Genomic DNA, 13,132 nt, shown 5'->3' with positions numbered 1-13,132 from the left:
TCGGCCGCAGATTTTTTTTTTCTTTTTGCCCTGCATTTTTACGTCTAAGGCCCCGTAACCATGCAGTAAAACTGTAAACCTCGTGGTGCAAGTAATAATGGGTTTAGAGGTGTGGTGTCAAAATGGACATCAGGGCTCAGTAGGTGTAAAATGCAAAATAGACCGCTTCGGTTACCGCAGCGGTCCGATTTTGCAGAGTGAAGAATTCTAAAGCAGTTTTATTTTTAATTTATAGGGATAGATGGACATTGCACTTGATCTTACCCGGATAGTGGCGCTTCCGCGGTAGCAGCCCTGGACCACAGCTTCAACGCGGTCGTAACGGCCTCTTTACGAGCCGGCAGCGCAGCCACAGCAGAGGCCACTACAGTAGCAGTGGCTATCAAACTTACTCAAGCATTTTGGTAACATCGGTGCTCTTCCACACATCGTCATTGACTCTAAACATCACCATCAGCCTGACTACGCCCACTGCAGGGCAAAGGCCTCGCCATTAACCGTCCTTTGCCAGTCGAGGCCACCGCATCCCGCTAACTTGTTATCTCATCAGCCCACCTAACGTTCTGCCGCCCCATTACGTTCGCCTTCTCTTGAAATCCGCTCCGCGGTTATCTTGCCTTCGCACTGCATGCCAGGCTCAAGCCAATTTCTTCCTCTTGATTTCGACTACGATGTCATTATCCCGCGTTTGTTCCCTCACCCACTCCGCCCGCTTCCGATCACTTAACGTTACACATTTTTCCTTCCATAGCTCGCTGTGTTCCTCTACAGGCCTGGTATTGTGATCTCCCCATTGTGCTGAGCCGGAAACAGTAGAGCACTTTCTTCTCTATTGTCGCTACTAATCGCTAAGGAGGCGGCTGTAGTAGTAGTGGTTTATTTCTTAGAAGTTCCATTCCAGAAACTGTTTGTGCCCGTCTTCTGCGGTTGTATCTCTTGGCTCTTCTATGCTTGGACACACTGATGGGAATGTTTGCTCTGCCATTCAAAATTTTCTTCCAGAATGGAAACGCTTACCATCATAAGCCTTCGTGATGCCCCTTTTAGCAATTATTTTAGTATTTCTTTTTTGCTATTTTAACTCGCTACCTCTCAAATGCCCCCTTTTTACCCCTGTTACAGAAACTGAGTTGCCCGAATTTTTGAGATCATGCCATGTTTGACACATGCCATTTGCAATACAGGTAGTCACCGCCTGGTTATGGCCAATCTCTCTTGGGTATGTGCCATTTCATGAAGCCAACTATTTAGACCACCCGAGGTTCTTTAAAGAAACCCTGCACTGACATCTCTGAGCACACGGGTGGCTTTTGCATTTCGCCTCCATCAAAATGCGGCTGGGTTCGAACCCGGGAACGCAGACTTTCCGTATTCTGCCAAACCACCCCGTTTCGTCCATCACATTTGATGCAGACTTCTACCAGTTCTCGCCGCATCAGGCAAGTACCCCACACAACCGTAGCAAAATACAAAACTTGCCACCAAATGCCACCTCTGCGAAATTCGAGCTCGAACAAATGAGCGGTGCTTTTTTCTCGGTTTTCTCTGGCCGACGCACTGCTCAGTAGGATGGATTTAGCAGTTCACTTTGGGTGACAAAGCTCGTCGCTGGGTAAGCATTTCAGCTGCCTTAATTACTGCAGACCAGAGGCTGTTCGGTAATTTACTTTAAGGTTGACAGCCGCTAAGGAGGGGACCACATACTGGTCAATCTCCTAAGGCAGACCACGAATGGGAAGCACAAGGCACGTACAGCCATGTTACCAAGCCAACTTCCACTTCCCGAGATGGTGTTACATGGGTGCACTGACCTTTCTCATGACGCTTCGGGTATGGCAGATGAGATTACATAAACTGTTGTGTTGCTGTGGCAAGAAAAAAACAGGACCACTGAAGAAAAATGGCTCTAAAGTAAAATGGGATCTGGTCCTGCAACTGTCCTCTTCACACTAGTCATGCCCAAAAACACTTCTTACCACCTCTTACTAGCTGCTATTTCATTGAAAACATCTGCAGCAACATGTAACAGGTTTAGTCCAAGGGTGATTTTTGTTCGGCGCTCAAGCAAAAAATGAGCAGTGCACTGCACGCTTAGCTACTGCACCCAAACCAAAAAGGGTCTGCGGGCACTCATTTCACCAGCAAAGAAGTGTCAGCTACTACGTGAGAATGCAGCACCTGCCAGAAGCAAGTTGCATCAACCCGTACAAGGCAGCACACCGGATGCCACAGGCGATGTCTTTTATTCTGTTTGGGAACAATGGCCGCGATGCGGGGCTTACGCCTTGTAGCCACGGCTCTTCCTTCGGCCACGGGCACGCTCGAACTTGCGTCCCTTCGATCGCACATACGGCCTAGTAAGAAAGAGAAGAAAACGCCAGTAAGAAAGATGCTCAGGCTAAAGAACACAAATGCATACGAACACATTTTGACTGTCTGGCAGGTAGGTAGTTTGCAAGAAGAAGCATGTCACTTTAGATATGCTTAACGCCATTTTATGAACGTAAAATTATCTATATATCAAACTGTGTCGTGATCCCCTTTGAGCACAATATATCCATGTTCGACTAAGTCTGAATAAATTGAAAACTGGCATTCAGAGCGAAAAAAACTAATACCGTATTTACTCGCATAATAGGCGCACTTTTTTTCCAGAAAATCTGGCTCAAAGTTCGGGGTGCGCCTATTACGCGGGGTAAAATTTCTGGAAAATTTTTCGACTCGCAGAATTGAACACACCGCGTAAACGCACTCGTGTACGGGCCGCACCCAGTTTTCGCGAAGAAAATGTTAAAAAAAAAAAAGTCCGTGTAAGGGCCGCACCGAAACTTTCGGAATGCACGCGCCGAGGCCTCCGCGATCGGCTCCGGCTGCAGGCGCTTCCAGACGCCGCCCACGGAGGGCGCCCAAGGCCAAGCTCATCATCATCATCGTTTTCCTCCGCCGCGAGCTTTCGCTATCTAATCGCCATCAGCATCTCCAGCTCGTTTTTTTTTTTGTTGTTGCTGTCAAGTGCCGGGATTTGCGGTAGCGCGATAGTTATCGTGGTTTATGGCTTTGCCGCGGAGCATTGATGTTTTAGCTCGACAGGCAAGCACCTTAACAGCTACACGGCTGGGAGTTTGCTCTCGAACGCGGCAAGCGTGCGGCAGGTCGGAAAATTCGACGTGGCCGAGAAGTGCGGCAGTTGCGAATGCGGCGTCCCTAAATTTTCGTACGCGACTCCAAGCGCCGAGGTTTTCGCGGGCCTAAGTCGGGAACGTTTCCGGCTGGAAATGAAGCTTTCCAAACAGACGTTTAAAGTGAGCATCCCTGAAAACTGTGTGCGGCTGTTCTACGCGATGTCGTTGTATGTGCTGTGGGTCCGCAGCAGCTGCGACGGCAGCAGCACTAGTAGGGACTAGTAGTCAGTTCAGCAAAAACTTTGTTAAAATAAAGATTGGGAAGCGGGGGGTGGCGAGGCGTCGGCTTGCAATCGTGTAAATACAGTACTGATCACAGTGCCAAGTTCGGGGTGCGCCTATTATGCGCGGAAATAAAAAAATCTGATTTTTCGCGCCCTAACTAGGAGTGCGCCTATTATGCGAGTGCGCCTATTACGCGAGTAAATACGGTATATAGCATGTTAAACAATAAACTATGGTGCAAACAAGTGAAACCATGATTCAAATTTTGAGTTACCATGAGACAAGAGAGCATTACTAATGCAGTAGAGTCTATGTGCATGCCGTGCCAGATGGAAGCAAGAGACCAGTACTCACTTGGTGTGACTGTGGGGAACTCCTGGAGCTGGTCCGAAGTGGCGGCAGGCCTCACGGGCATTGCGAGGTCCTGCACAGATCACAGGCAACACCTCCAAGTCAGACCTGGAACTTCTTCAACCATTTCTAAAACGTGGGGTTAAACATCCTGAAGCGACACATGGGCTACGGGGACATCATTATGGAGGGCTCTGCTTTGTTTCAGGACCCTAGGTGAATGTGTGCTGCCATCGCAAAGCACACAGCTGCTTTTGCATTCTGCCCCCATGGAAATGCGGCTGCCACAACCAGGAGAGAACCCGCGATACCTCGGGGTCAACAACCTAATGCCAAAGCACTGAGCCACCACAGCCTACTCTAAAGAAGTTCTGCACATTATACGATGCGCTGCATGAAGGCCACAACTTGCACAAGTTTTGCTTTACTAGAGGTACAGTTCCACCAAAAGAACCAGATTTACCTTACTTTTGCACTGAATTTCGAAAGGCATTCAGGAGGAAGCAAGTGTGAGCCAGAAAAAAATAAAGCCACAGCCGAAATTATCTCATTTCCATTTATGAGAAACCATCAATGAAATGACTGACAACACTGCTCACAAAGAACCACTGAAACGCGTGTATTATGCTTGTCAAGAGTAGACAGCGTCATCTGAATGACCACTAAACCTTCCTTTCTTGCCAAAATGAAAATCCATACCCTATTCGAGCTAAGACCAAAAACAAAACACAGCTGTTGCATGGAAGAACCATCTCCTACTGCCCGATGCTGTGCTCAGACAGCAATGACTAGATGGTTAAATCATTTAGAAAAATGCCACAGCAGCATAGCTGGATAGGAAATTCCTATGATTGAAAAAAAAATTTCCTACAAGGTATACAAAAAGCTGTGGAAAGCAAGCTAACAACTTCAGTTCATTCACCAAAGCTGAATCAACAAGTGAAAGAGAAAACCAATGGTCGACAACTTTGGCACCGATGTTGTTCGCCTAGGACACAAAGGAAATTGTAAACGCAGCGAAATGCAGCACAATAGCAATCTGCCAGGAATGATCGCAAGAAGTGATTTCAGTGCGCTGGCACAAGTTACAGCCTCGTATGAGATTGGCAGCAGCAAATCAATTGACAATGTTCTTGACCAGCACTGACAAAGAACAACTGCACAAGCTGCTACAAGCAGCAGGTATGTTTCACTGAAAGACACTAAAGGGTACAGAACTACCACGAAACTGCTCAGAGTGCATGGGCTCTCAGCAGACGGAGTGCAAGTTATGCCGCATACAGACAGAACTGAACACTGCACACATTTGTATCAGGGCTGCTTCAACTAATCCAAAAACTTTGAAAAAAAAAAAAAGAAATTGACTAAGACTACCAACTGCATTTCATGTGTATAATTCTGAGCACGCGGCATATTTTGCAGGAAGCTACCATCCAAGCCCAAAGCTCATAACCAAATGAGGGTGCAATTTTCTGCAACCTCGCAAAGCATACGAGGCGAGAGCTGTCTTGCACAGATAACCACAGCTCTCGGGTGCCACGTGCTGCTGCGAGCCATCCACCAAACAGCCATTAATGTCGAGCGCAAAATGCTACCGCTATCTGCACGTCTCTGCCCTAATTCTTACTCAGAATAAAAAGGGGTGACATGACATTTTGCAATGGAAATAGCCTGGTTCACTGCAAGTGGTTCCCGTCAATAACTATCACCCAGAATTCAATGCGCACTCTCCATAAATGCTCCCTCAGGCCCACGATAAACTGATAAATAGACGGACTTCCACCATAGTCAAAAAACAGGGTGGAAATACGCAGTTCCTGAAGGGCCACATCCTGCAAGAATCATAAAAAAATAGAAGCGAAGCCTTTGCTTGAGCATATAAAGTACCTTATCTCATGTAAGCGCCACACCCTTTTTTTAGACTAGAAAAATGAGAGAAAGTAAAAAAAGTTACATACACGGCTTTAAATTTGTTAGCAGGCTGCAAAAGTCACACCCAAATTTTTTAAAAAGTGCGGCCCTTACACACGTTTATAAGGTAATTTCTACTGCTATGGCAGTCACCTCCCACAGAGGTCTCCACTACAAAGCTTGAAACCAAACTGAACCCTGCAGCTACACCTTCTCAGCTTTTCTCCCACAGTGCTCAAGAAGTGTGGTCATCTGTTCTGGTGGCACATGGATGACTAGAGGTGACCAGTGCCACACTGGTGGGGGTACACTGAGCATTACAGCTCTTTTGCGCTGTTTTGGGCTAGTGTTGCCAAGCTTCTGTGTGGCCTAGCAAGCGTGCACAACCAAACGAGGATCCTCTAGCACCTAGTTTGGAGGTTCGACTGAAAAGCGCCCGCCAAAAGGAACACCAGGTATAAATCAGGACAGACGAAGGTGGCGGGTGCAGTTGCTCGGTTCGAACTTTTGCTCTCGTGGTTTGCACTACACTGCCATGCTCTGTGACTGAGACAGCCGGTTGTTTCTATGTTACTGAAGGGAAGAATGTTCATGGGTTCAAGCCTACACGAGAAAAAAGCCTGCCGTATGTGAATAAACGGCACACATACACACTGGGTTCTCTCCCACATGTTGCAATGTCATGGAAGTCCTCACTCTTAAAATGTAAGTGGCAGGAGCAGAGAGAGATGAAAAATTGCTGCTGTCAACACCAACCACCCTCAAAAGCAACGAACGAAGGGCACCAGCAGCTCTCCTGAGCGCACTTTTGAAAGCAACCGCAAGGCAACTTGCAGAGCGCCTCTATAGCAGTCCAAGGGACACATAGCTGAACGGTCCACTAAGGAACCAAACATGACATACTCAACGAGAGTTCTGTTTAACGCACCATGTACCACATATCCAACTCTAGGCAGACTGCACTCAACTAGCTGAGCAAAGTCCCAGAATGCTTACGCATTGGCCCAGAACTGCTATGGCGAGAGCGTGTTTCGCTCCACCATTGTCAAATAAACAAACTAAACGGCTGAAAATGCTCACCACTTCACCACTGTCAAGTTACTCAGTTTATATGGCCAGAAGTTGGCCAATAAAGCCTCTTTTCAAATTCACTGTGCTTTATTAAGATGCCACCAACCCCATGTGACTTTCCTGATGTAACACTGTAGTGGTTATTCCGATGACAGGACTGGTCCCTAGACTAACCTAGTATATGAATGCACTCTTACTACAAATGCTAATATCATGAGCAGCCCCGCCGCGGTGGCTCAGTGGTTACGGCACTCGACTGCTGACCCGAAAGACGCAAGTTTGATCCCAGCCGCGGCAGGCGAATTTCGATGGAGGCGAAATTCCAGAGGCCCGTGTGCTGTGCGATGTCAGTGCACGTTAAAGAACCCCAGGTGGTGGAAATTTCCGGAGCCCTTCACTACGGCGTCCCTCGTAGCATGAGTGGCTTTGGGACGTTAAGCCCCAATAAACCCAATATCATGAGCATCAGGTAAAGGCACAGTGCAACTGAGATGGGACAAAGAAAGTAGGCAGACACTTTGCGCAATGGCTGTTGTTGATGAATTGACACAGGACAGGGAATGTAGGCAGATATATACGTGATGACCCTATGCTTTCGGGACGCCATCACACCTGGTACTGCCAAGGCATCGGTCCCGACACCCCATCAGCGTTTATGTTGGTCTTTAGCCGACCACCCATGCAGCCAGGGCAATCACGGGGGACCCTTTGGGTGCAGGGTGCTGTCGCAGACCGTGTGCCAACAACTGTGCAGCCGTAACATGCACACATCTGCGCGCAAAATGCTAGAGAAAGATACTGAACTGTCCCAAACTGAAGTTCATGAAGCAGAAAACGCGGCCGAGTTGGCTATCCTTGACTGAGAAGCGGGCAGCCACGCGAAAACATGACAACCAGTGCCAGAACTCTACCAGGCTCTGCGTCGACAGGCGTACATAACCTAGAAAGCATACTGCGAAAACACAGCCTCACGGCAGTGCAATCTATTACGCAGGGGCAGGCGTAAGAGGGGTGGGGGTGGGGGGGGGGGGGTCACCCCCAAGAGAGAAGATTGACATACAGTAAAACCTCGCTTACCCGTATCTCGATAACTCGGAAATTCGATTAACTTGGACATGCACCGCGGTCCCAGCAAAAATGTGTGTAGTTCAATGGGGTTAAACGCTTACTCGGCAGCATTTAGCCACGTATTGGTTAACTCGGACAACCCCGGCGAGAGCTATCGAAACGTCCATACTCGGCGGCCCGAATGTTCAAACACCCCTAACCGACGACGAAGCTGGCGCTGCCGAGGAGAGCCACACAAACCGAAACAAGACGAGAAACGGCCGCAGGAGGCGAGAGATGTGATGATGATAGTGAGAGAGCGATCAGTGGCCAGGCGGCGCTAGCCACCACCCAGCGCACTGGTCGACCATCCAGCAACCACTAAAAGTTGCAAAGGACGACGGGACGGCTTGCTAGGCTTACTTTGTCACCGGATCTACGCGCGTGCTGCTCAGCCCATTCGACCCACGCTACGGCTGAGCTGCAGCTGTGTTGTTTTGCGAGTGTGCGAAAAGCCGTGTTGTGTGCGGACTCGTGCCCGTTGCGTTCGACTTCTAGTCCGTGCTGTAACTTCCGCCACGTCTACGCTGACGCTGCAGCTGCTTTTTTTTTAGTTGCGAGTGTGATAAGCCGCATTGCGCGCGGACTGGTGCGTGCTGTCTCTGCTTTCACGCTTTGCTGTTATGGCGGCCGCCCTCCCAGCGAAGCGGCAACAGCAGCCGGCCAATAATGACATCACATTGGAAGTGCTTGGCGTGGAGGAGAATGAGTGTTCCGATGATGAAAATCCAGATCAGCCGCCGCGACGTCGCACTGTGCGGGAGGCCGCCGAGGCTCTCGCCGTTCTAGAGGAATTCTGTGTAGAATCCCGTGACATAGTGAGCGTGCGAACCATCACCTGATGGGGTTGAGAAAGATCGTTGTAGCGCAGATTCCGGCGACAAAACAAACAAAAATAACGCAGTTTTTCAAGCAATAAAGGTATGTTCATGCTGCGTACATTTGTTTCATGCTTTCTTGGTACATTTGATAATCCGGAATTCGGTTAACTCGGACATTTTTCCCAGTCCCGTGAGATCCGGGTTAACGAGGTTTTACTGTATAAAAATGATAGTGAGTCCCTTTCTTCCAGCAAAACAAAAGTCTAAGAAATACATGCTTCAACCCTAAGCAGTGCAAAAGTGTGGAAGTGACCAAACGACGGGTGGATCTGCTCCTTTGCTGTTTCAAAGGTGAACCCACAACATGCATGACACGGGATATATGCGAATGGCCTCAACTAACATTGATAAGAAGTGGATGTACCAGAGTTAGAACCAAGGGGAAGAGGTCGCCGGCATTGCAAATTGAATGCCGTTGTTCCAGTTTATGTGGGACAAATACCAAGCGGTATAGCAACAGGATAGCCCCATGAGCTGAGGCACCCAGATGCTGAAAGACCTGTCAATATCTTGCTTTAACATGCACTTACGCAGCAAGTTATCAGACAAAATGAATAATGAAAACAAGGTTTACCACCCACACCAGAAAAATTGGATCTCTTGAGCTTAGTGAACTATCTATGTGGAGAAAAATAACTGCTGCTATCAGATGACCAGGATATGATTGAGCCGTTGTCTTCACACTATGCGCTACACAGAGGCAGCTCCAAGCAGGCACCAAGAAGAAACTTTGAACAAAGCGGGCAGTGCCAGTTCTGTAACATTTAGTGATGCTATGATGTGACCTGGCAAAGACTGCAGCTGATCGTGTGCTACTCACCCTGGAAGCCTAACACAAGCAACAGTGGGGGGTGACGATGCACAACCCATGACCACATGCATTCTATGAGCAAGCACCTTGCTACTCTAGCTCAGTAAGCAACCTCAGAAGCGGTTACACCATGCTCTTGCCAGCATTTTCATTACGAGTGTCTATGCAACAAGCAACATCCGCATTGCACTGATCATAGGAAAAGTGCACACTTTCCAATGTTCTCAGGCGCCACCAAGCCAAGATAACGCCATTTTTAAGACCTAATGGATTGTGGACTTGGGCCTGTGCTCACAAGTTGAGCCCATTTTCGTACTGCCATCACAGTTTGCTTACCCACAAGTATGTTTATGCAAATTTAAGCGCATACTTAAAGGTGCAGTGAACAGGAATTTGAACTCGTCTTTTTGCCGCGGGAACTCATCTACACGTTCCCAGCATTCTTAGAAACTTCGGTTTATTGCCCTGTGTGGCCGATTTCCCTATTTATACCGAATTAATGCGCGGTTCCCGCCTTTCTTTTTCGAATTCTCCCCGTACGGTGGGCGGAGTCGACCAACGCGTGGAGTGCCTTTCACCCAGTCCCGTGGTGGCTTGCCGCTCTGCCATTGGCGGAGTAATACGTAGTAATCCGTAGAAGCAAACAGTCCGCACATATTTTTATTTCTGTGAGCTTATTTTGCAGCTATATCTGCATTTGAAACTATTTATTCAGGGAAACCTAAAAAACAAAATAAAGCGAAACCAAAGCCTCCACAGAGCTGGCTGGAAGGCATTCCATGCGTTGGTAGACTCCGCCCACCGTACGGGGAGAATTCAAAAAATAAAGGTGGGAGCCGGACATTAATTCGATTTAATTAGAGAAATCGGCCACACAGGGCAGTAAGTGGAAGTTTCTAAGAATGCTTGGAACGTGTAGATTGAGTTCCCGTGGCAAAAAGACGAGTTCAGATTCCTCTTCAGTGGACCTTTAAGATAAGTTTGGCACAAATTCACTGTGCTTAAAATTTTACTCTTGTACAGTGAGGTTAACTTTAGAATGATAGACCAAAGAAATTCTCTCTGCTGCCATAGGTGTTGATGAGGTGACAAGGTTAGGGTGTTCTTGAGTCTCTTCACAGTTTGTACTGGCTTAATACTTGCAAGCGTGATTCTAACTGCTCAATCAAAGCACTGTGCTTGTTTATGCGAAATGTACCTAAAACGTGTGGTAAAACAAATCCAGCTGGAAAAAGCCGGCATCACATCGGCGGCCACAGTCACACCTCTTCAACAGACACACGTACAAATGCATTAAGCCCACAGGTCATATGCAGAGGAAGCCCGCAGGGGTGAAAAGGGAGAAAGGGAGGTGACCGACTGCACCCACAACACCTCACCCTGCATGAGCACGGTGCCCTTGCCCTTGGGGGCCTTGACAGCCAGCTCGTCGAAGGTGAGGATCTCACCACCAGCCTTCAGGATGCGGGCACGTGCCCTCTCGGTCACCCGCAGGGCACAGATCTGCACGGCAATGCATCCCACACAAGGTTCTTTCAACACTCCAGGAACAGCAATAAAAACATACTTTCTATCCTTCTTTGCAATAACCCAAGGGCCATGCCATAAGTTATTAGACGTGCAATTTAGCTGGCCCACGGAAACCACTAGCGATTAGTGCGCATGTGGCAACTCTCGCAGCCTTAAGTCACTCATCACATAAAACGCGGGTGCCTGCGAATGAATTAGGTGTACACACACGTACACACATCTTGCAGACTATGAAATTCACAGAAGATTGAGCTTTGGGTCCCTTATATTACAAGCATAACAATGTCCAGTAAACAAGAAGAAACAAACAAGCGAGAATGGTACGGAGTACATTACAGCAAAAATAGATGAGAATTCGCTACACTATGATGGCTTCAAAAGAAAAAGAAGCACTGAATAGCTGAGTGCGTTACTTGCAGTCCAAAAACAATCCACTCCAGATGAAGCAGTGCCACAGTTCCTATTTAGCAGCTTACAGGCACTTATGCAGGCAAGTGCAGAGCCTTACAGCAGATGCAAAAGCTGTTTCAACCTGTTTAGGAGCTGTGAATATCTCAGTTGGCTATCCCTTTCATTCACAGAGATAAACCCGAAGTGGTCACACACCAACATACAGAAGCACGAACAAGAGGGTCAACCAATCACCCACAGTAAAGCACATGCAGAAACTAACTGTACTGCGAACGAGTTACACCATGGGTAAGAAGTACAAGCAGGTGGCTATAGCACTAGCAAAGTGCGCCCATCTCGCGGTGGATACTAGGCTTCGAGCGACCCCCACAACATAACACTGAAGGCAACCTCGCATTCATGCACTTCAACGCCCGGAGGCCGTTGAACACGCAGTGCACGAGGCGCGCAGTCATTAGGCACCGCCGGACAGCTCGTCCAGTGAAACATTTTTGCACACTGCTGCAAAGGTGAAAACGCGGGCCAAACATAACGTTCTGCGCTACCACTCAATGATCCCCCATTTAAGACCTAACATAATGCAGCACTGCAAACGTAAACGAGCGCCTACCGCCAATCCCACAAAAAATGTACAGGCATGCCACAAACGGTACGGATGTTAACATGGCGGGCGAGATTTGCCACATCCACATTTGCAATGGGAGAGAGAACAGACCCGCCATGAGCACCGGTCACTGCATCCCTGACTAAGTAGGCATGCCAACTGATGGGTCGTGGGAGGCATCACTTACACGGAGCTTGGGCAGCTCGTAGATGCGCAGGTCGTCGGTGACGGTGCCGACAACCACGGCGATCAGGCCCTCACGTCCGGGCTTCTTCATGAAGCGAGCCTGCACCAACAAGACGGTCCGCATCGTGTCAGCAGCACCGCTCGCACACCGGCGTGCGTAGTACCAATGGCCACCGACTACCCAAAAAAAAGAAAACACGCACCACACGAGCCACGGAGACCGACGGCCGGTTGATTCTGCTCATGAAGAGACGCTTCAGGACAACTTTGTTGAACTTTGCGCCAGTCCTACGGGCCAAGAAGCGGTAGACCTGCGCAGCGAAGCGACAGTCAGCCGGTTACCGCGGGTAGCACCGGGGAAACTCCTGTCAAGCTCAATCACTAGCAACAACGCATCAAATGCACAAAAATACAAACCACTCTAAGAGGAATGCGCGCGCACACACATTTAATCAAGACATTCTTTCCGTCTTTTTTAACTCACCTTAACCAGCAGGCCGAGGTAGACATTCTCGCTCTTGGGCCGCTTCCTGACGACCTTTCGGTCGTATTTGTGGCATATATCGATACCCTGCACAGGGAAAGCACATCACGGGACATTTCTCTCTGCGCCAACGACAAGCAAGCATCATATTTAGACAGAAATTAACCAGATTCGATCGATTTAGAATTCACGATACGAGACGGCACTCACCATGGCGGATATACACGCGAAGAGAAAGGAATGATGGGAAACACGGAGACACTATGATCTGGCTTGGTTTGGCTATCGTTGGCCGTATCCAACCAATGACTACTTTTTTTTTAATATTACAAGTAACGTATTATTTTAAGAAACATTTTTAAAATAAGCTTGAATTTT

At 48.3% G+C, this 13,132-nt stretch overlaps 1 protein-coding gene across 1 annotated transcript; it reads right to left on the bottom strand.

The window, feature by feature from the left end:
• Positions 1–2,224: 2,224 nt before the first annotated feature.
• RpL18 (ribosomal protein L18) lies at positions 2,225–12,912 on the bottom strand. Its single transcript, XM_089586566.1, has 6 exons — positions 12,755–12,912; positions 12,474–12,581; positions 12,272–12,370; positions 10,919–11,042; positions 3,762–3,831; positions 2,225–2,354 (listed from the first exon to the last, which is right to left on the bottom strand). The coding sequence occupies exons 2-6, from the start codon at positions 12,513–12,515 to the stop codon at positions 2,279–2,281; spliced, it is 411 nt and encodes a 136-aa protein (XP_089442692.1). The 5' UTR covers positions 12,516–12,581; positions 12,755–12,912; the 3' UTR covers positions 2,225–2,278.
• Between the last annotated feature and the right edge of the window lie 220 nt (positions 12,913–13,132).

This window comes from Amblyomma mixtum, chromosome 4, assembly GCF_055824585.1.
Source record: "Amblyomma mixtum isolate Tamu chromosome 4, ASM5582458v1, whole genome shotgun sequence".
In the NCBI taxonomy this organism is placed as follows: domain Eukaryota; kingdom Metazoa; phylum Arthropoda; class Arachnida; order Ixodida; family Ixodidae; genus Amblyomma; species Amblyomma mixtum.
Note: the sequence above shows the minus strand (reverse complement) of the source record. Positions and strands in the feature narration are given on the sequence as shown.

Excerpts from the sequence above, each read along its gene's own strand:
- RpL18 (XM_089586566.1), bottom strand. The coding sequence starts at position 12,515 with ATGAGCAGAATCAACCGGCCGTCGGTCTCCGTGGCTCGTGTG. Across the intron at positions 3,832-10,918 it reads GGGCACCGTGCTCATGCAGG|GACCTCGCAATGCCCGTGAG; the intron begins GTGAGGTGTTGT and ends TGATCTGTGCAG. Across the intron at positions 2,355-3,761 it reads GTTCCCCACAGTCACACCAA|GCCGTATGTGCGATCGAAGG; the intron begins GTGAGTACTGGT and ends CTTTCTTACTAG.